Source organism: Pleurodeles waltl, chromosome 2_2 (genome assembly GCF_031143425.1).
Source record: "Pleurodeles waltl isolate 20211129_DDA chromosome 2_2, aPleWal1.hap1.20221129, whole genome shotgun sequence".
Lineage (NCBI taxonomy): Eukaryota > Metazoa > Chordata > Amphibia > Caudata > Salamandridae > Pleurodeles > Pleurodeles waltl.
Genome location: NC_090439.1, coordinates 511,588,996 through 511,612,922, shown reverse-complemented (window position 1 = coordinate 511,612,922; position 23,927 = coordinate 511,588,996). Strand labels below are relative to the sequence as shown.

The window sequence follows — 23,927 nt, the reverse complement described above, 5'->3', positions numbered from 1 at the left end:
GGGAAGGCCGCCCTTGACAGTCAGGAAGGAGATGGGCATAGCCCTGAGGCTACCATTTGAAGCTTAGCAAGGCTGAATACAAACCTGTCAAAAGGTTTATTTTTCTAGGTCAAAATTGGCAGCATGAACCTGCTCTACAGACTACAGTGGCATGTTTTACAGTGGTACTTTACTGGGTCTTGACTGTTAGCTAGTGGCGTCGGCACTCATCATGTGCCACAGGCAGCAGACACACTTAGGCCCTCATTCTGACCTTGGCGGGCGGCGGAGGCCGCCCGCCAAAGTCCCGCCGTCAGGTTACCGTTCCGCGGTCGAAAGACCGCGGCGGTAATTCTGACTTTCCCGCTGGGCTGGCGGGCGGTCGCCTTCAGACCGCCAGCCAGCCCAGCGGGAAAGAGGCTTCCACGATGAAGCCGGCTCGGAATCGAGCCGGCGGAGTGGAAGCTGTGCGACGGGTGCAGTTGCACCCGTCGCGTATTTCACTGTCTGCGCAGCAGACAGTGAAATACATGTAGGGGCCCTCTTACGGGGGCCCCTGCAATGCCCATGCCAGTGGCATGGGCACTGCAGGGGCCCCCAGGGGCCCCGCGACCCCCCCTACCGCCATCCGGATCTCGGCGGTCCGACCGCCGCGATCTGGATGGCGGTAGGGGGGGTCGGAATCCCCGCGGCGGTGCAGCAAGCTGCGCCGCCGCGGAGGATTCAATGGGGCCGCGGTACACTGGCGGGACCCCGCCAGTGGTGCCGGTCCGACCGCGGCTTTACCGCCGCGGTCGGAATCCCCATTGGAGCACCGCCGGCCTGTCGGCGGTGCTCCCGCGGTCCTCCGCCCTGGCGGTCAAAGACCGCCAGGGTCAGAATGACCACCTTATTCTTTTAGAAGGACATGAACAGGCCAAGTTTAGGTTCATGATGGTGACAGAGACATATAAGGTGGTGCCCCCAGATTCGCCTATGAAAGTGAGACATGTTCTGCCTGCTCCAATTGGGACTAAAGCCCACCACATTGCACAGTGAACACTCAGCTTGTTACAGAAAGGTGAGTGATTCCAATCCTAGTTTGAGTTCCACGAGGCCCACATGAACATCGAGATTCATAATATTAATCACTGTTTGACTCAAGGACACTCCCCACCTCTTAAAGCTGAGATAATACAGTAAAGGGCTTCAGAGGACTCATCAACTGGTCTTGGGTAGAAGTGGAAAATCAAGATGAGTTTGGGCTCAATGGTCTTCAGGGTTGGTGCCCCAGGAAGTACCTATCAGTTATCTACTTGAGGTGTCTGTTAAAGTAGAAATAATGATCTCCAAATGCTGCATGGTGCATTCAGACCTGTCCTGGGCAAAAGCAAAATGTGTAGCTAAGTTATAGCGCCACAAGCTCAGCATGTGCCTAAGTGGGTGGAGCAGATCACAGACCGATTTAAAGTGCCTGTTCCAAGCTGAAACAAGGTGTGTGGAGTGCTGGAGGAGGCACTAAGCAGTAGGCAGTGTGATTCAAAATTGTGGAAACAAACATCAATGTTCATGTTCAGGAAGTTGATTTTCTGGCATTTGTGGAAAATCTCAATCAATCAGGATTTATAAATCGCTGCTAGTCACCAATGAGGGTCTGAAAGAGCTGGCGTTGCTAGCTGCTTTGTGGTGCTCTGTTCATTCGAACAGCCGTGTCTTGAGCCCTATTCTGAATTCCCAGAGCAATGCGGCATTCATGAGCTGCAGGGGAAGGTTGTTGCAGGCTTTGGCCGCCAGGTGAGAGTAGGAGCATCCTCTGCTGTTGGATAGGTGGATCCTGGGGGTGTCTGCGAGGTAAAGGGAGGCAGATCATAGGTGTCTGGTTGGGTGGTGGAAGGTTATTCGTTTGTTGATGTATGTTAGTCCTTTGTTGTGCAGGGTTTTGTATGTGTGAGTCAGCATCTCTTTTTGTATTGTCAGTAGTCTCTTCATCTCTCCAGGAGGCCTGCAGTGATTACTATGTAAAGAGTGTTACTGTAGCCGAGCTTGCTGGTGACGAGGGCTTAAGGGACGGTCCTTCTGGTTTCGATTTGGAGCCACCTGAAGATCTTACAGAGCATGCGTACAGTGTGAAAGCAAGCAAAGGAGACTGTCTTTACCTGTTTTGCATAGATAACGTGCTATCCAAGATGATGCTGAGGATGTGGGTATGGTCTGTCAGGGTGAGGGAAGTGCTGAGTTCAGCAGGTCACCAAGTGTCATTCCATGGCGAGGTGTTGATCCCAAAGATGAAGAGATGAGGACTTGTGCGTGTTGAACTTGAGACAGTTGTCCTTCATCGAATTGCCAACGTTCACCATACATCTGTGGAAGTTGGTATTGGTAGTGGAGGGGTCTTCTGACAGCAAGAGGATGAGCTGGGTGTCGTCAGCATAGGAGATGATGTTGAGTCCATTCGATCTGACAGTGTTGACCAGGGGGGTCATGTATGTGTTTAAGAGGGGGGGGGCTGAGGGACGATCCTTGTGGGATGCCCCAGATGATCTCCTTGGGTTATGTTGTGAATAGTGGGAGATGGATTCTCTGGGATATTCTGGTGAGAAATGAGGCGATACATTTGCGGTATCAGGTGATCTAGTTTTTACTGCTTTCTCTTTCCTTTTCCGCTGTTTTCTAGGTACTTCCATTTGCTTTCCCTTTGGATTTTTACTGCTTTCTCTTTCCTTTCCCTCCCATTTTTTGAGTGCTTTCTCCTGCTTTTCCCTAGTTATTTACTGTTTTCTCTTTCCTCTCACCTATTTTCTAAGTGCTTTCTCCTGCTTTTCCTTGCCTTTTTAACTGCTTCCTCCTTCCTTTCCCGCTGTTTCTGAGTGCTTTCTTCTGCTTGTCCCTCATTTTTGTACTGCTTTCTCTTTCCTTTCCCCTGTTTCCTGAGTGCTTTCTCCTGCTTTTCCCTCATTAATTATTTTATTGCTTTCTCCTTCCTTTCCCCTGTTTTTTAATGCTTTCTCCTGCTTTCCCTCCTTTTATACTGCTGTCTACTGCTTTACCCTTGTTTTTTACTGCTTTCCCCTTCCTTGCCCCCCATTTTCTTTGTGCTTTCTCCTAAGTTTCGCTTGTCTTTCACTGCTTCTCCTTGTTTTTTCCTCATTTGCTGCTCCCGCCTGCCACTTGTTTTCCTGCCTCATGCAGAGCCCCACCCACCGTCTTCCAGCGCCACTCCCACGACCTACTTAATGGAGACCACAGCATGGCTTTGCAGTGGGTGCACCATTCCAGCACCAAAGGTAATCCCATCTGTTCCCATCCACACCTGGACTGCATCCAGAGCCAGGAACCCTGTTTCTTCCACCCTGTGCATTTATTCCTCTGCAGACCTCTGAACCCAGGGCGCATCAACAACAACAACTGCTGCTGCACATCTCCACGCCCCACCAGAGGACCGTTCTCCTGCCAGCACTGCAACTTCACCTGCAACACCGAAGCAACCAACAACGCTTGAGATACCACAAACACAACTGCACTCACCTTGCCAACTGAGACTGCCACTGCATAACTCCAGTGCATTCTACTCAATGCAAGATTGCTCAGTAAACACTTCATGGAGATCTGGGACACAATCTCATCTTTGCCCCCCCGGACATCATATTCCTCACAGAGACCTGTGTGAGCCCCACCTCGGCACCAGACATCACCATCGCTGTACCCAAAGGCTACAAAATAACAGAGGGGGACCGAATCAACAAACACAGAGGTGGAATTGCCGTTATCATCAGGGACACTATCTGCTGCAGAAGCTCCTCAGACAACTCGACCCCGATAATGGAGCATCTCAATTTCCAACTTCACACAGATGGAAAAAGCACCATCAGAGGTACCCTCACATAAAGGCTACGGGGACACACCCCAGCTTCTACAACACGATCCCTTACCTCATCGCCCTGATCGTCATCGAGTCAGAGCACTACATCTTCCTAGGAGAGCTCAAATTCCACCTCAAGGAACCCGATGATACGACCACAACCAACATTCTTGAAAGCATGAGCAATATCGGCTTTCTAACAACTTGCCACCAACCCCACCCACATCACAGAACACATGCTTGACTCCATTTTTATGTCCAGCAACAGAGTCAAGTACAACCATGTCTCATAGCTCACCTGGATCGACCACTACTGTATCCATGTCGCCTTCTCAGGATCTATAAACAATGGCACCACCTCCAAGTTCCACATGCAGAAACTAGAAAAGATATCAGAAGACCAGTGGAACAACAATGTCAATTCCCACCTCCCAGACACATCACCTGGTCCAGAACAGGCTGCAAAGGACTTCTCCCAGTGGATCAGGCAATGTGCAGACACAATTGCCCCACCAAGACAGCCAAACCAAAAGGACCAGCCAGGAGAGCCACCTGGCTCACAGCAGAGCTAAAGTCCTCCAAATGCAACTGCCAGCAATTAGAAAGGATGTGGCATACTAGGGAGAAGACAGAAGACCATACCACATTCAAAACAGCACTCAACCAGTAACACTGCCTGCTGAGAGAAACAAATAAGTATGCATACAGACCGAATAAAAACCAGCACAAACCACAGCAAGGAGCTCTTCACCACTGTGAACGACTTCTCCAAACCCACAGCCAATGGGAATTATATCACCCCCTCCCAAGAACTGTGTGATACCCTGGCAGACTTCTTCCACGACAAGATCTCAGTCATTTACAAGAACTTCAAACCTCAACCCCTGCCACTGACAGCATCAACCTACTCACACGCATGAACACAAATCCCAAACACTTGCTCACCTGTTGGGACCCTCTCATAACTCAAGCCACAATCTCCATCAAGAACTCCATACACTCAGGAGCACCCACGAGCCCATGTCCTCACCACATCTTCAACCTCAGTAGCAAGGCGATTGGCGACGACCTCAAGAAAATCCTGAACACCTCCGTCACCATGGCCTCCTTCGCTGAAGACTGGAATCTGGCTTAAGTGAGGTTGCTTCTGAAGAAACCATCCGCTGATCCAGCAGATTCGAAGAACTACCGGCCAATCTCCCATCTCCCTGCTTCCCTTTCTGGTGAAGCCTCTCGAAAAGACAATCAACAAGCAACTCTCTTTAAACAATGTATTTCCCAACACACTTTTATGCTCCAGGGAGATTTAAAATATTTTTTCTGATTCGGGAAAATTTGCTGTCATTTTAACCTTGTTGGGGAAGGCTGTTGCAATGGTCTGTGTATTTAATTGGTTTGGAGTTGCTTGTACTGGACAATGAAATTGTCCTAGGCCACCAGGAATACTCCTTTGAGGATATTCTGCATTATGATTCAGAGGCACACAACACAATGCTCCAGCTCATGATACATAATTTGATTTTACACCTTTTTCACGCTGACATTATTCCTCAGATGAATCAAACTCATTTATCCAGCATTCCCCTAGGTCCTTCAGCTGCCTGCAGCAGTCAATGTAATTAATTATCAACAAGAAAATATCAAACTGCAAACACTTGAAGCTGAAAGGATAACAAAATATCATGACCAGATTACATACCTTCTGCACTGACGAATGCACAGAACAAGCAGTGCAGAAATGACACATGCGTACACTTGTTGCTGCCAAAATAGCAACCTGAATGGGTCAGTCGAAGCAAAGGTATTGAGAACTTGTACAGTTCCTTTACTATGGCCTTTGGCACCAGTTCTCTTCTGCTGTGCATTTGTGACGGTAACTCCTAAAAAACTGACTTAATTCTTAGAAAAACTCCTGGTTTGCCTACTTAGGGATGAACTTGCAGACAGTAAAGATCACACTTACTCATGATAGAAACTGTTTCCTCCACAACTACTGATGAAGTCAAAAGACTTGTCCAGCGGTTTCTCTAGGAGAAGTTCATGTGTGTAGTTGTCAGCTGGGACTGCTAGAATGTGCCCCTGTAAACATATTCAGAAGACACAAGTCACTCATTTACATCTTGTCAGCTTTATCACATTTTACAACTTGTTCATGCCCACCAGGTTAAGCTGTTCCCACAGAGTCAATCTGTGCAGCTGCACTTCTTATTTGCAAAATTGGCAAAAGGCAAGTGCACAGTTGTTTTCAACTTATCTATGCCCTGAATAACATTTGAATTCAACTTCTTTATTACATTTTTGGGAAAGGCAAGAGACGCTTTTTCTCCTATGTATACATGCAGACTGTTAAGCCCACTATAAGAAGGGATGCATGTAGTATAGAGAGCATAGGATAAGGAAGGTAGATAAGTGAGACCATACTGAAGTTTATATAGGCACAAATGTGAGAAACGAATAAGACAAGACTGTGTGACTAGTGTGATTTAATTATAGTGTGTGTGATATGTGAATGTGCCGTTAACTGTTGTGAATGATATTCCATCTTCATTATCAGTGGGCTCTATGGCTGGGGATGAATGATACTCTACTGAAGTGAATACAGTTTAAGGGAACAGAGGTCACATATATGAAGCTGTGCGACTGCTGGAGAGTGAGAATCCATCAAGGTAAACGAGACCAGGGATAAGGGAAAAGAACGATGATGCTCAGTATCCTCTTAGCCAGGTATCTGTATAGGGTTTGCTAATGGGCAATTTCGTTCAGCTCGGTGAGACTATGGACCCAATTTAGAGTTTGTCAGGCAGTTTAGTCCATCTCAAATGTGACGAAGTACCATATCCACCAACCACTCTGTCCACTTGCCTCATTTACAGATAGACGGACTTTAAGATTTGCGTCGAAGAAGCCCTTTTTTGCTCTGAGAAAACTCCCAGGGTGTGGGGATCATTAGTTTGTTGTTTTTTTAAAACAAACTACTGCTTTGGAAGTTTGTTTTCAGAAAAACAAAAAGCGTTTGAAATGTTTGGTGAAAGATCTTCAAAACCAATGGTGGGCATCCACCATGCTCTTTGAACACTGAAAGGAACCGCCATGATGGCGGTTCTTTTCAATGTCAGAGATCACCGCTGGTCATCTAAATTTGAGGGACGGTAGTCCGTTGAGATGGTGTAGCTAATGTTCTCAGTCACCCTAACGGACAGAATACTGTACGTCAAATCTTTAGTCAGGCTCTATATTCATTTGCAAGCATCTAGAGAAATAGGTAATAAGACGTGTCTGGGAAAATAAGAATCCAGTGACACATGGAATGAGTGGTGTATTTTCATTGATAGATGTTCGTTGTGTGGTAAACTAGGGACACCTTATTGGGCAACTAAGATTCCATCATAGAAGAGAATAAACAAGGCTTCTTGAATGTGTTTTAATCTGCTTAAATGTTTTGTTAACACTCTAACACATGCTTGTCAAAAAGTGCGTAACACAGCTGGCAAAGGCTTGAAGTAGAATTGTTAAATTCTCTGCCCGGAGAACAATAACCCTTCTGCTACAATAACCTGCCTGAGAGCTGCCTATTAACAGGACAAGAAAAATATATTTACAGGGCATAACACTCCCAGGAAGCACCACTTTGTTCTTACAAACCAATGTAGGAACAAGAAGCAAGGTTGCGCCAATTGGCACACACAAAGACAGTCATGAGATTTTGGAATTTTCACCTACTGGACACCATCAGACTGCAAACTAAAAATGCAAAACAGGACAACAGGCCTTTTCTATCTATACACCCATTATCTGGAATAACATACCTGTGTCCATCAGTGCTTCTCAACGCTGCTCCAATTTAGGAAAGAGGTGAAGCCTCACCTCTTTAAAACGCTACATCACAATGCATTAACTATCCATAATCTAGCTTTCTCTCCTATTATTCGTTGACTCCTTGCTTATCTTTGACCATGTACAATGACTGGCTGCCTTTTGGCTAAACTTCTACTATAGAAATACCATATACAAAGTTACATACATACAAGGTAAATGCAGAAAATAGTGTAATTGGGCATTTGAATCAGGTTTCTCCATAGACTCACTTTCTCCACTCACCTATGGGGCCACAAGAGGAAGAAGACTAGCTTGAGAAGGTTTTCCATTGATAGGGAGAAAATGGTATCTCATTTTAATAGACAAGCACGTGTGGGGGCTTGACAAACCCAGACTGATAAGCTCACATTCCCCATTATGGAAAACACTAAGGGGCATATTTATACTTGTTTTGCCCCGAATTTGCATAATTTGTTTACCCAAATTCGGTGCTAAACTAACTCCATATTTATACTTTGGTGCTAGACCCGTCTAGCACCAAATTTATGGAGTTAAAGTCATTTTTTGGACGTGGAAACCTACCGTGTGTTAATAAGATGCAAGGTAGGCGTTCCCATGCAAAAAATGACTCTATGGCTTTAACGCCATATTTATCCCCTGTGCTAAAATCAGGCATGGGGGGGGGAAATAATGGTGCAAAGCTTGCTTTGCACCATTATTTAACACCTGGGTCAGGGCAGGCGTTAGGGGACCTGTGGGCCTAATTATTTAACACCTGGGTCAGGGCAGGCGTTAGGGGACCTGTGGGCCTAATTATTTAACGCCTGGGTCAGGGCAGGGGACCTGTTGACCTATTTCCATGGTGGAACACCATGGAATGAACCCACAGGTGCCCTCCCCAGGCCCCAGGGACACCCACACCAGATGGACAGCAGAGGATGGGGGACCCCATCCCAGGTAAGTACAGGTAAGTATTTATTTTTTAAGTGCCATTGGAGGCCCTGAAATGGGCCCCCCTACATGGCACTGGGTGCAATGACCATGCCCAGGGGACCCTGGTCCCCTGTGCTGGCCATTGGGGTGGTGGACATGACTCCTGTCTTTTCTAAGACAGGAGTCATGTGGAATGGATGGTTTTGTGTCAGAAAATTACTCTAGGCTGGTTAAGAGTCTTTTTTTTTACTCTAACGTCATTTTTTGGTGCAAAACCCCCTTCTCCCATACCGCCAGCCCCATGCGACTAACGTCATTTTTTTTTACACTAGCCTCCCCTTTGCCCCAGCTTGCACCATTCCATAAATCTGATGCCCGGCTGGTGCTCAGAAATGTTGCAAGCTGGTGCTAAACTTTTTGGTGCAAAACTGCGTAAGTGCAGTTTTACACCAAAAAGTATAAATATGCCCCTAAGAGCCTCATTTACAAGGTTTTGGTGCAGTGCAGTGCCGCAGGGATTTGTGCTGTGCTGCTCTGCATCAAAAGAAAAGAGCAGGAAAGTGCTGTATCTGTTAGATATGGCGCATTCCTGTCCTTTTACCCTGCACTGGAGTACAATGTGCTGCCGTGCACCAACGCAGGCATCCTTGCACCATGGTGCAAGGGTGTTTGTGTTGCAGGGATGATTGTTTTTGTGTAAGAAGAGACACCTTCCTGCACAAAAACAATCACAAGAGGCGTTTTCCTCTTTCTGTGTGTGCTGCAAAATACAGCACACATAGAAAAAGGAAACAGAAGGACAAATAAAGGTATTTCTCCATGTTGCACCTCTCATGCCTCCCGTGGGGAGGCATAGGCTTTTGATGCATTCCTAGGTTTATGAAACTCGTAAATCTGGGAATGTGTCAAATGACAGGGGTGTTACGTGGGAACACCTACTGTAACGCCGATGGCACCTCCCTATCGCAGGGCGAGGCAATGCAGCAACTTGTGCTGCATTGCCTCAGTCCATACCTGCAAGGTCATGAAAATCCATGTAGGGTGGCCTTACGTGGCCTTGTAGATATGGCCTTCAGTGTGCAGCGCCAGACTGTCACTAAAAGTGATGTTGCGGCGCCACACAGGGGCTTGTAAATTAGCCCTTACGAAAGTATTTTTCAGCGATAGTTTTCTCATAAGGCAAAGAGTAGAGGAGACAGCATGAAAAATTAACAAGCATAGGCTCATAAGTTTCACCAACCCCTGCTTAACTACCCTTAAAACATTTAGCTCCTGTTATCTGGAAATCAGAACATTGGTGGAACTTGGAGAAAATAAGAGGAACCCTTTCTGTCTGACGAAGGACTAAGGAATTTTATTTTGCATTCTCTTGAACTCAAAGGTAAAACTGAGTGATGGGGCGATTATCACTGTGATGTATGGGTCCTCAGGTGAAATGTTTCTGACCGCGGAGCCAACAGAGGACCTGATTACAGAAACACTGTGGTTCTCCCACCCAGAAATGGGGCACTCAAACTGCTGCACCCAGGAAAACGGAACAGGCGTCTAAATGAATTGTACTAAACGAAGACCAACCAGTTATTTACTTTGTGAGCAAATAATTCGCAACCCCTGTGTTTGGGGCCTGAATAGTTCCCTGAAACAATGACTTCACAGAAGGATCGCACAGTTCTTCCAGAAGCCACTGAAATGGCAAAATGAAAAAAAAAAGAATTGCTTAAGTTTTTTAATAATACCAGATGAGACAAAAAACTGCCTATCAAGAAACAATACCTCTACTTTTTTTTTAGGAGGTTGCTCTGATAATGATCCATCCATTCATGATTCACATTCCATATTTCTTGCTCATTTTTCGTAATATGAATACATTTGATTTTGTATAATTCACAAACAAATATTACAGTTCAAGTCCCTGCAATAAGCACTGATGACCTATTCCACACCTATCAAACATGACTATGCCCTCCGCCTGGTGTAATATAAAAAGGGAATGACCATCAATGTTTTGAGGATAAGCTCCTTAGTCTTTGTAAGACCGCAAGGAGTTTAGAAAACATGGATCTGACAGGCGTAGAAAGAAGGTTTACCACTTTTTTGCTGGCAGCACAGAATCGTGTTGGTTGTGGGTCCAGAATATGGCACAATGTACAGTATAAATTATTTAACATCACTGCATTTATGGGGGTCTCTAATATCATGGGGGTCTCTAATATCTAGCCATAAATGACCTTTTCACAGACCAACAGAGTTCTTTGGTTGACTAATAAAGGAGTGTTAAGTCCAATCACTTTCCAGTTAGTGAATTTCATATGGTTTTCAGCCAGAGAGCAACATCCTTAAACTCGATGTCAGAGTGTGTCCCTCCTTGATTAGACTCTTTTCGTTATCTGTATCTTTACACACAGATCAGTTATAATTTTTTTAGATCAGTGCTTTTTACGACCAGTGTAGTATTTTTTTAACTGTCCTATATAATAATAGGTCAGTTCCTAAAATACTGAATCGTAGTTGGTCGCAATTCGATGTACCTCATGAATATTGAGGAGAGAGGTCACAAATTGCGACCCGCTATGATTTGCAGCCATCTCAGGGATGGTGGCTTGGTGGGGAGAGCAGACTACCATGTTTGTGATTGCTTTTAAATAAAGCAATCTTTTTTTCTTTTTTTTTAATGCAACCCATATCCTTAAAGGAATGAGTGCTAGAATCAGGAAACTTGCACAGATCTCACATGCCTGATGAGTGAGAGGTATAAATATTTATATCTGTTAGCACACACTTCGCTGGATAGGTGCTGGGAGATTGTGTAAAGTGGAGGTTCCCACTGAATAACGTAATTAAATTTTATGTATTTACAAATGAATTTCAAATGTTTACATTTTGAGACGCAGGCAGAACAAGTGGTTTGCCCATAACCACACGTTTTCTGTCAAGTACCAATGCCTGGCTTGCAACCCAGGATGTGAGGTTCCGAGTTGGCAGTTTAGCCACTAGACTGCAGCGTTCCCAGCTCTCTTCCTTAATGAGATGATACTCTGTTTCCCAATGACTAGAGAATTTTACTAGACTTGCAATAGAGGCCTAACCTTAAAGTGCAGCCATTTACTTACAATACAATAATTTATGGTCTTGTTTTAAAAATATTGTGACAATTTTTAGTTAGAATTTAAAGTACTTGGTACTGGCAAATGCATCTCACAGAGTATATAGTCTAAATACCCAAAAACATTTTATGTTCTTACTTTTAATAACATCTTTGCTCTGCTACAAAACACTTTAAAATCGGGGTAGGGGTAACTGTTGTAATTCCCTCTAGCGTAATTGCTGCAAAATTACTGTTGATTACGTGTGATTGAGTGAAAAGCGTAATCTAGAATGCAGTGCTATTGTTTTAGTTCAGAATGCACCCTTGCATCCAAAATAGGCCAGAGGTACAGCATCCATTTTAGGACATCCTCATTCCTCACTCTTCATCCCTACTTCTCATCCCTGCTTCTCATCCATCATCCCTACTTCTCATCCATCATCCCTACTTCTCTTCCATCGTCCCTACTTCTCATCCCTGCGTCTCATCCCTGCTTCTTATCCATCATCCCTACTTCTCATCCATCATCCCTGCTTCTCTTACATCATCCCTATTTCTCTTCCATCATCCCTACTTCTCATCCATCATTCCTACTTCTCATCCATCATATATCATCCCTACTTCTCATCCATCATCCCTACTTCTCATCCATCATACATCATCCCTACTTCTCATCCCTCACCCCTACTTCTCATCCATCATTCCTACTACTCATCCATCATACATCATCCCTACTTCTCATCCCTCACCCCTGCTTCTCATCCATCATCCCTGCTTCTCGTCCATCATCCCTACTTCTCATCCATCATCCCTGCTTCTCATCCATCATCCCTACTCCTCATCCCTCATCCCTGCTTCTCATCCATCATCCATCATCCCTACTTCTCATCCATCATACATCATCCCTACTTCTCATCCATCATCCCTACTTCTCATCCATCATACATCATCCCTACTTCTCATCCATCATCCCTGCTTCTCTTCCATCACCCCTACTCCTCATCCCTGCTTCTCATCCCTACTTCTCTTCCATCATCCCTACTTATCATCCCTCATCCCTGCTTCTCATCCCTACGTCTCATCCATCATTCCTACTTCTCATGCCTCAGCCATCATCCCTCCTCCTCCTCCGTCATCCCTACTCCTCATTCCTCATCCCTCAGTCATACCAACACATTTTCAGTTTTGTGAAACACAACTTCACACAGATTGGTTGGGAACAGCCAATCAGAGTTATGAGAGAGAGATGCATTCTATTTCAATGAAAAACAGCCTCCTCATTACACATGGTGGGTGAAGAGAGAGGAGAGGAAATGCAACTGTGTGCTTGTTTCCAGTGAATTCGAGGCTGCGCAATATTTCATTTTATTTAACTCAGTGTTTTTCTGTTTGCACAGGCCTCTGCAGAAAGCTGTGCTGGTTTGAGGAATACAAGGAACCCACAGCCTGGGCCATAAATCAGCACTTGGAGAAAGGGTTATACAGGTCATCTACAGTTCAACCGAAAACCTTTCTGGTTTCAGTTTCATATGTAGAAAGAACATGTTTAAAATCAACTCTGGTGACAGTGCAATCCAATTCATCCAAACCTTTTCTGGTTTCATTTTTATTTGTAACAAATAAAATGTTTAACTCTGAGCCTGCTTTTTATTTGTAACAAATAACATGTTTACATCTGAGGCTGCTTTTATCTCTCTGAGCTGTTTTTTTTTTCTTTTCTGAAACCGAAGGATTTTGGATGAACTGTAGATGAACTGTATAACCCTTTCTCCAAGAGCTGATTTATGGCCCTAGATGTGGGCTCCTTGTATTTCCCAAACCAGCAGAGCTGTAAGAATGTTACTCTCTCTCATAACTCTGATTGGCTGTTCCTAACCAATCAGTGTGAAGGTGTGTTTCACAAAACTGAAAATGTGTTGGTATGACTGAGGGATGAGGAATGAGGAGTAGGGATGATGGATGAGGAGTACGGATGATGGCTGAGGCATGAGAAGTAGGAATGATGAATGAGAAGCAGGGATGAGAAGTAGGGATGAGAAGCAGGGATGATGGAAGAGAAGCAGGGATGAGGAGTAGGGATGATGGAAGAGAAGCAGGGATGATGGATGAGAAGTAGGGATGATGTATGATGGATGAGAAGCAGGGATGATGGATGAGAAGTAGGGATGATGGATGAGAACTAGGGATGATGTATGATGGATGAGAAGTAGGGATGATGGATGAGAAGTGAGAAGTAGGGATGATGGATGAGAAGTAGGGATGATATATGATGGATGAGAAGTAGGGATGATGGAAAAGAAATAGGGATGATGAAAGAGAAGCAGGGATGATGGAAGAGAAGTAGGGATGATGGATAAGAAGCAGGGATGAGACGCAGGGATGAGAAGTAGGGATGATGGAAGAGAAGTAGGGATGCTGGATGAGAAGTTGGGATAATATATGATGGATGAGAAGTAGGGATGATGGATTAGAAGTAGGGATAATGGATGAGAAGCAGGGATGAGGAGTAGGGATGAGGAGTGAGGAATGAGGATGTCCTAAAATGGATGCTGTACAGAGGACGTATCTTGCACTAGGAAAATAGCACTAAATGCTAAAGACATGGACAGCAGTAAACAGCAGCCGCTCATCCTCTCCTAGTTCGTTGTTCCTGTGCTCCGGTTATAGGATTTTTGTCCCAAATTATTCTTAATTACTCAATGTGCAGTAATCGCCTACTTTAGTAATTTCGTATAGTAATGTGTAATTACTGAAATTTCTCCAACTATTCCGGCGTAGATAAAATTTCTCCGGGCCTAGTTAAAATGTCTCCCGGACATAGTTAAAATTTCATTATTTGAGCTACAGCATTAATTCAGAACATTGAAAAAGTTTTAATGAAAATAAACGGTGATGAGATATGACATTGTATGAGTGGTTTAAAATCCCATACAATCTCTAGTGAACTTACCAGAACCAGTGTTTTCCCGTGTGGGACTTTCACTGTGACAGAAAGCTCTGGGCCTGTTATTTCAAGGGCAATTCGGTGCTCTGCAATCACCTGGTCCCGACATCCAAACACATGAGGACAAAACGAAGCATTGAACAAACCTGTAGGTATTATAAAGCCATACTTAGGAGTCAGATTATAGAAAGGTGAGGGAAACATACTGGAGCTGTAAAGCTACACTAATGAGACTGTTCATTGAAAGGTGAGAGAGATCTGAAGGTACTGTAAAAATACACTTATGAGGGTGGTCATTGAAAGGTGAGTGAAACCTGCAGGTACCTTGAAGCAACACTTATGAGAAGGCTCGTGGAAAGATGAGAGAAACCTGTAGTGACTGTATAGCTACACCTGTGAGACACCTCATAAAGAGGGAGAGTAAGAGTACGCGAGAGAAAGGCCGAGAGGGAGAGAGAAAAAAGGAAAGAGGAAGAAAAAAAGGGAGACAAAGAGAAGGATGCAGAGAGAGAAAAAATAGAATGTATGGAGAAACAGACACAGCGTGATGGAGAGTTAAAGAGAGATATGTGGGAAGAAAATAGCAGATAGGAGAAAGAGTGTAGGGAGAGAAAGCAAAAGAATGAGGAATAGAGAGAAAAATGTGTTTACATGTTCACTGCCTTAGAGAGGCTGGCACAGAGAGTAGCTTGTATACCAATGTGCACAATTCAGTAAAAATACTTACAGCCCAGAAACATGTATTTATGAAAAGTACATTTATTGGGTAAGCAACATTAAAAAAATACTAAATGAAACAGGATGCAACAAGCCAGTGAGGTCCACTTCATTGACTGGATGCTAACTCTGGAGCCAGATGCCACAACCAGACCAAGCTTCACACCAACAACAGCAAGGACATACCAGTGTACCAAGTTTGGTGGCACTGCGTCCTTTAGTGACTGAACCATACCAATACCCTGAGTATTGGTCACCTAACTTCGGACATACTGAAAAACTGTCCAACCGGGACTGAATAAGGACAAGAAGGAAGCCCCAGTCGAGGGACTTCAGGGACAACCCAGACCCCCTGCCAGAGTGCCCCTGTTGTCCTGCAATCGACCTTTGAACCGACTTTACTCCTGCTTCTGGGGGCATCCTTGCGCACAGCTCCTGGATCACCGATTCGCTCTGCATCCGGCCGTCCTGTGCCCTGCACCAGAGAACCAGCTGTGTTCTAAGGGTCCCCCATAGGATTCACCTTTAAACTTACCTGTGCAGTGTTTTTCCAAGTGGTCCCTTGCAGTGGCCCTGCAGCAGTTCCAGAGATCTTTTCCCGCTGCTCCTGCTGGAACTGGGAGCTGCCCGAACTTCCCCAGTTGGCACAGTATGCCCACTGACTACCCCGACCAACCTGCAAAAGAAAAACTTGGTAAACCTACTTTGTGATTTCAAATGTACTTTTAAAGGTTATCCACCATTGATTCCTATGGTGTGCAACTACGCACAAAACTACTGTTTGTATTAAACCTCACAAATTCATATCTCAAAACGTACTTAACCAATTCCAATGATCTTGGCCTTGAAATTTATATAAAAATCTGAAGTATTTGTAAAAAATTGTCTCACGATATTCCTTTGAGTGTGTGAGTTGCAAGATTCATGCTGTGAGTACAACAAACGCTTTGCACTTCTGCAAGATTGGCCTAACTGCTCAAACAAGCTATCATAAATAATAGAGCATTAAGTTGTCTAGTTTTTACCCCTGCAAACCAATGTGTGGTTGCCTGGACTCCCTGCACAGTGTGCCTAGCTTTGCACACTACCCAGAGAGCCAGCCTCCTACATTTGGTGTATCAGTGCTGGGATAAAGACTTTGCATTTGCTGTTACCACTTTGTCAATTGTATGAGGGCATAGATAACTCTCAAAATTCCCTTTAGCTTAATTGTTTGTGTTTTTCAATTGGCTAAAAATGTTTACAAATTTTTAAAATAATTGTTAGGGCCCTGGTTAGGACCCTATAGCAAAAGCAAAAGTTTAAAAGTCCTTCCTTTAGTTGGCCTAATCCAAAAAGTGGATTCCAAATTCTTAAAAAGGTCCCAACTTTAGTAAAGTAAACATGTTAGATGCAGAGACCCGGAACCAGGAGCTCGACCTGGAACCTTATGTAGAGTGTAACTATGACCAATTAAGGAAGCTCTGCAGACTGTACCAAATGTGTACTGGGAAAAGTCCCACTGCAGAAAAACGTAGGTTTCTGGTGGCCCAGCATGAAAGAGATAATCTCCCAGATGAAGTAGATGATGATACGTCTGTGGTGGTTGAAGAAGATGTGGACAGAGGCGATGAGGTTAGCTCCTCTCGCTCTAGCACTTGTGCACCAACTGAAGCAGACCTGGACATTGCCAGCCTGAACAAAAGACTGGCCTTGGAGAGTCAGCTTTTGGAAATAGAGAAACGGTGAAAAGGGTTGGGCCTGGGAACCATCTCTGGTGGCAGCATACGAGTATTGAGGGAGAAATCCTTCAACATCAAACTCCCAAAAGAAGTTGTCCCTCCCTTCACTGAAGGGGATGATATAGTCAATTAGTTTTCTGCCTTTGAAAGAGCCTGTATTGGATGGCAAATAGAGAAAAAAAGCATTGAGACACACTGCTGTGGGAGTTATTCTCAGGAAAGTACAGGAATATGCTCCTGACACAATGAGACAGATTCTAAATCCCATGACCTCATGAAGGGTACTCTGATTGAGGGCTTTGGATTTACAACTGAAGAGTACCCGATAAAGTTCAGGGAGGCTCGAAAACCCTAGAGCCAACTTGGGTAGACTTTGTGGACTATTCAGTAAACATCCTGGGTGGTTGGTTAGCTGGGAACAAGGTACAAGATTATGATGGGCATGAAAGAGCATCTGCTAAGCAGTTGTTTCCATGATAGGCTACATCAGCACCTGGTAGACCTGGGTCCACTTTCCCCTCAAGAAGGAAGGCAGACCATTGGGTCAAAACTACCACTGGGGGGGGGGAGACCAAGAGAAAGAGGCCAAAAATCCCCCCAAGGGAAAGTTGGCAGCCAAAACACAAATAACAAAGAGTCTTCTCAAGCCCCCCAAAAATCTGCACAGGATGGTAGGCCTGGAGACTCCTCAAGGTGTAGGGGTGGGTTCAAAGATAAGAACTATGATCCCAACAAGTCTTGGTGCCATGACTGCAAAACTAAAGGGCACCAAACTGGATACTCTAGCTGTAAAGACAAAAAGAATGCCTCTAGTAAACCTGCAGTAAATGCAGTTGCTAATCTCCAGGTGGGATCAGAGGCGTGGCCTGACCATATCAGTTATCCCACAGAGACAACATTAGTCACAAAGGGTGGGTAGAATTATCCTGTGCTGCATGGCCAAATATTATGCAAAAATACAGGCAGCACCCTTTGATTAATGGGGAGAATGTGGGAGCAGTGAGGGACACAAGGGCTAGTGTTACCGTGGTAACTCAGCACTTGGTCCACTCAAATCAGTACCTGGAAGGGAAGTCTTATCTTGTCATCAATGCTGACAATGAGACAAAGTTCCATCCCATGGCTCTGGTAACCTTTGATTGGGGGAGTAGTAGGGCAAAAAGAAGTGGTTCTGTCCTTATCCATCCCAGTAGATTGCCTGCTTGGAAATGACATGGATAATCCCCCTGGGCTAAAGTAGAACTGAAGGCCCATGCAGCAATATTTGGGAACCCAGAATGGGCATGTGTCAAGACCAGGGCACAGAGTAGACGTTCGTAGGAAAGAGAAGAGCTGGATCCTGAAATAGTGGACCAGCCTCCCAAAACAAAAGGCAAGACGACTGGGGAACCAGCATCAAAACAGGTCCCAAATCAGGACCCCTCTTCTCAGGAAGATGATTCACCCTTCTTGGAGGGAACAGAGCCTACAGAGCTTTGGCATTACCACCCAGAGCTCTTGGGCCCAGGAGACCGCCAGGGAAGATCTGTGCTGGGGCAGAGGAACTGTCCCACTCTTGAAGGCCTGAGGCAGCAAGCTGCACAGGAAGAGCTAGGAAATTTCACTGGTAACCACAGGGTTTATTGGGAGGAGAGGCTTCTGTACACTGAGGCCAGAGACCGCAAACCTGGTGCAACCAGGAGGGTGGTAGTGCCCCGGCAGTTCAGAGAATTTTCCCTCACTCTATCCCACGACAACCCCCTAGGTGGGCATCTGGGCCAAAATAAAATGTGGAATAGGTTAGTTAACCACTTTGGCCAGGAATGTCCCAAAAAGTAAAGGACTTTTGTTAGCCTTGCACTACCTGCCAAGCCAGTGGCAAGACAGGAGGACTTTTTAAGGCCCCCTTAATGCCACTACCTGTGGTTAAGGTTCCCTGTGAAAGGGTAGGAGTCCACATTGTTGGCCCCCTTGACCCTTAAACAGCTTCAGGGCACATATACCTACTAGTGGTAGTAGATCATGCCACTAAATAGCCTGAGGTTATACCCCTTAGAACCATTACTGCATATGCAGTTCCAAAAGCACTCCTGAGTATTTTTACCAGGGTAGGGTTTCCTAAGTAGGTAGTATCAGACAGGGGTTCAAACTTCATGTCTGCATGCCTAAAACATACGTGGAAGGAATGTGGGGTGCCCTACAAATTTACCAACACTTACCATCCTCAAACAAATGGGCTGGTTGAAAGATTTAACCAGAACCTAAAAGGTATGATTGGAGGACTCCCTGAAAAGCTCAGAAGGAAAAGGCATGTCCTGCTTTCTTGGCTGCTCTTTGCCTACAGGAAGGTGACACAAAAGGGAGCAGCTTTCTCTTCATTTGAACTTTTGTGTGGGCACCCTGTTAGGGGACCACTAAGTCTTGTTAGGGAAGGCTGGGAGATGCCTCTCAAAGAGCCAAAGCAAGATATTGTGGACTATGTGCTTGGCCTACGTTCAAGAATTACTGAATACATTGAGAAAGCCAGCAAAAATCTTCAGGCCAGCCAGGGGCTGCAAAAGCTCTGGTATGACCAGAAAGCTGCTATTGTTAAGTTCAAACCAGGGCAGAAAGTTTGGGCGTTGGAGTCTGTTGCTCCAAGGGCTTTCCAGGACAAATGGGCTGGGCCCTACCCCATACTTGAAAAGAAAGGGGACGTCACTTATTTAGTTGAACTAGGCAGTTACAAAAACCCCCCAAAAATTATTCATGTCAACCACCTAAAGCCCTTCTATGACAGAGCTGATGTGATATGCTTAAGGTTAAAGATGAGGGTCATGAGGAGATTGAGCCTCTCCCTGATCTCCTCTCCAGCAACCCACAAGATGGTTCTGTGGATAGTGTAGTCTTCTCAGATATCCTCACAGAACAGTAAGCTGATTGCAGGAAAGTCCTCAACCAGTATGCTGAGCTCTTCTCTATGACCGCTGGAAAGACAAACTGGTGTACCCATGATGTGGACACTGGGGACAGCTTGCCTGTCAACATTTACAGACAGTCAGACCATGTCAGGGAAAGCATCAAAGCAGAGACTAAAAAGATGCTGGGTGTGGGTGCCATTGAACCCTTTGAGAATCCCTAGGCTAGCCCAGTAGTTTTAGTCCCCAAACCTCACTTCAAAGGAGAGAAAAAAGAAATGAGGTTTTGTGTGGATGACAGGGGCCTCAGTTCTGTTACAAAACTGATGCACACCCAATCCAGAAGAGCCGATGAGCTCATAGACTGACAAGAGGCAGCCAAATACCTGAGCCCCTTTGATTTAACATCTGGGTACTGGCAGATTGGCCTGACCCCAGGAGCAAAAGAGAGGTCAGCATTTTCTACTCCTAGTGGCCATTATCAGTTCACTGCTATGCCTTTTGGATTGAAGAATGCACCTGCCACCTTTCAGATGTTGGTGAACCAAGTCCTTGCTGGACTGGAACCTTCACGTGCATCTTATCTGGATGTCAAAGCTGCCTATAGTTCCACCTAGCAGGATCACCTGATCCACCTAGGGACGGGATTGAGGTCCTTGAGGATCTGCAGAAGGCAGGCCTCACTATCAAGGCCAGTAAGTGCCAGATAGGGCAGGGAAATGTTGTTTACTTGGGCCACCTGGCTGGTGGAGGCCAAGTGCAACCCCTCCAGCCCAAGATCCAGGCCGTTCTGGCTTGGGAAGCTCCCACAACCCAGACCCAGGTCAGGGTAGTCCTTGGCTTGACTGGGAAATATAGGAGATTTGTGAAGGATTATGGCACCATAGTTGCCCCCATCACAGAACTAACCTCCAAGAAAATGCCCAACAAAATTAACTGGACAGTGAGTAAAAAGGCCAAAAGGCCTTTTTGTCAAAAGGCCTTTGACACTCTGAAGAATGCTATGTGCTCTGCTCCAGTCCTACAAGCACCAGACTACTCCAAGCAGTTCATAGTCCAAACAGATGCTTCTGAAATGGTAATAGGAGAGGTTCTTTCCCAGAAACATGATGATGGACATGACCAGACAGTTACTTTATAAGCAAGAAACTACTCCCTAGGGAACAATAATGGAGTACCTTAGAGGGGGAAGCCTTTTCAGTGGTTTGGGCCCTGAAGAAGCTGACACCATACCTGTTTGGTTTTCACTTCATATTTCAGACTAACCACAGGCCTCTCAGATGGCTACAGCAGATGAGGGGTGAAAACCCCAAACTGCTTAGGTGGTCTATTTCCCATCAGGAAATCGACTTTCAAGTGGAACACAGACCCGGGCCTGCCCATGCCAATGCAAATGGCCTTTCCAGGTTCTTCCACTTAGATGATGAAGACTCACTAGGGAAAGGGTAGTCTCATCCTCTTTCGTTTGGGAGTGGGGGTAGTGTGGGAAATTTGCCTCTTTTTGACATGGTTAGCCTCCACTTTGTGCCTGACATGTGATGTAGCCTAGACTTTGTTAGTGCCCAGGGCTCCTGCTAACCAGCTTCCCTGGGCCAGAGCTCTTTCCCTAAACTGTTGGATTGCATTGGCACCATTGGGAACAACCTTAGCTGCCACAATAAGTCCCCAGTAAATGGCACCTGGGTCCCCTGAGCATGGGCTATTAAGGGTAGGCCCCTGATGGCAGCAGCACTGATTGTGCTACCCCCTAAGGTCATGCATCCAGATACACCCAGTCCTACCATTGTAGGCTGAGTGCACTGGGGCAGACCTAAAAACAAGCTTGACATGACACACTGCCTGTGGGCCCTGTCGACTACACACTGCATACAATATAGGTAAGTCACCCCTCTGGCAGGCCTCCCAGCCATATGGCATTGTGCACTATACTGTATGTGAGGGCATAGCTGCATGAGCAATATGCCCCCACTGTTTCCTTGCCAGACATGGGACATAGTGAGTGAACAGAGCAGCCAGTTTATTACATGTGCTGGACACTGGTCAAGGCGAGTTTCACAGCTACACGATGGTCACTCTGCACCCTGGGTTGTTTGGCATCAAACAACTCAGAATGATAAATCCAAACTGGTACCAGTATTGGTTTTATTATAAAATGTACCGAAGGGTCAACTTAGTGGTGGTCCCTGCAAAAGCTCACTACCTTGGTATGGTTGCTGGCTGGTCCTGACCAGCCTGCCACTGCCAGACACAAATCTGCACTCATGGGGTGAGGGCTTCAGCCCTCTGGGATGTGGAACAAAGCCCTTCCTGGATGGAGGTGCTAACACCCGCTCCCTCAGGAATGTGCACTGCCCTGTTGGCAAGCTTCAAAGGGCCTACCGCCTTTGAAACTCGACCTCTAGGCCTGCTGCTAGCAGCGAATGGCCGCCTTGTTGCAAACCCCCACTTCTGGCAGGAGCAACAGTGGGAAATTCAAACAAAGCACAGGAGGTGTGGCCCTACCTAGCATGCACCACCCCTAAAGTGCTGCATGCGAGGTGGACTCTCCATTTCATTTCCCTCAATCTTGGATGGAAGGAAAATAGCCAATCAGGTGTAGGAAAGTGACCTCTGCCCACAGGAAGTGGTCTCTTTTTGGGTGTATCCACCCTAAGGTAGATGGCCCATTGGTCACTACCGGGTTCCCCCTTAAATCACCCCTAATTACAGTATTTAGAGGGCATCCCTAGACAAAGATCTTACATTCAATGGCCAGAAGAAGACCAAGAAGATTCAAGGCACAAGAACTGTGGACCTGCTCCATCAAAGAAAAGGTGCCAACCGTCCCTGCTTCACCTAGGACCCGACAATCGCTGCTGAGGAGCTGCTGGAAAACTGGACTACTCTAAAAGAACCCCAGAGGACATCCAGGCTTGGCAAGTTGCCAGAGAACTCCCTTCAGAGTGGAGGTATCACTCTAAATCCAAAAGGAACCAACAAGCCAATGAGGTCCACTTCACTGACCGAACAGTAACTCTGGAACTGGATACCTCAACCAGATCAACCTTCACACCGACCACTGTTAGGACAAAGACTGGCAGTGGCCCAAGTTTGGTGGCACTGTGCCCTCTAGCATCTGAACCGCACCAATACCCTTGGTATTGGTCACCTAGCTTCGGAAATAAAAAAAAAAAACAGTCCAACCGGGACCTAAAAAGACCCAGGAGGAAGCCCCATTCGAGAGACCTCAGGACCAACCCGGACCTCCCGCCAGAGTGCCCCGTTGTCCTGCAGTCAACCCTTGAACCGACTTTCCTCCTGCTTTTGAGGGCATCCTTGTGGACAGCTCCTGGATCACCAATTCGCTCTCCATTCGGGTGCCCTGTACCTTGCACCGAAGAACCAGCTGTGCCCTAAGGGTCGCCCACCCCTTGCGACCTCGATACTCCATGAGGACCCCTAGGATTTGCCTTTAAACTTATCTGTGCAGTGCTTTCCCAAGTGGTCCCTTGCAGTGGCCCTGCACCAGCTCCAGAGACCTTTTCCCACTGCCTCTGTCAGAACTGGGAGCTGACCGAACTTCCCCATCTGGCACAGTGTGCACACCAACAGCCTCAACCAACCTGCAAAAGAAGAACTTGGTAAACCTACTGTGTGATTTCATATGTATTTTTAAAGGACTATCCACGATTGATTTCTATGGCGCTTAATTATGCACAAAAAGACTATTTTTATTAAACGTCAAAAATTAATATCTCAAAAAGTACTTAACCTATTCTGATGAGCTTGGTCTTGAAATTTGTATAGAAATCGGAAGTATTTTTACAAATTGGTCTTGAGTTATTCCTTTGAGAGTATGGCTTGCAAGAGTGATGCTGTGAGTACAACAAATGCTTTGCACGTCTCCAAGATTGGCCTAACTGCTCGACCAAGCTACCATAAAAATTAGAGCATTAAGTTGTCTAGTTCTTTTCCCTGTAAACCAATGTGTAGTTGGTCCCTCCATGCACAGTGTGCCTAGCTTTGTACATTACATAGA

The 23,927-nt window shown here is 45.7% G+C and overlaps 1 protein-coding gene across 2 annotated transcripts in view; it reads right to left on the bottom strand.

Annotated features, from left to right (window-relative positions):
• Positions 1 to 23,927, bottom strand: part of LAMA3 (laminin subunit alpha 3) — a 933,952-nt gene that overhangs the window by 284,759 nt on the left and 625,266 nt on the right. For both annotated transcript variants that reach the window (XM_069220025.1, XM_069220026.1), the window contains 2 exons: positions 14,602 to 14,741; positions 5,781 to 5,896 (listed from right to left, as the gene is read on the bottom strand). In XM_069220025.1, the coding sequence (XP_069076126.1) occupies positions 5,781 to 5,896; positions 14,602 to 14,741 (256 nt within the window). The remainder of the gene's footprint in view (positions 1 to 5,780; positions 5,897 to 14,601; positions 14,742 to 23,927) is intronic.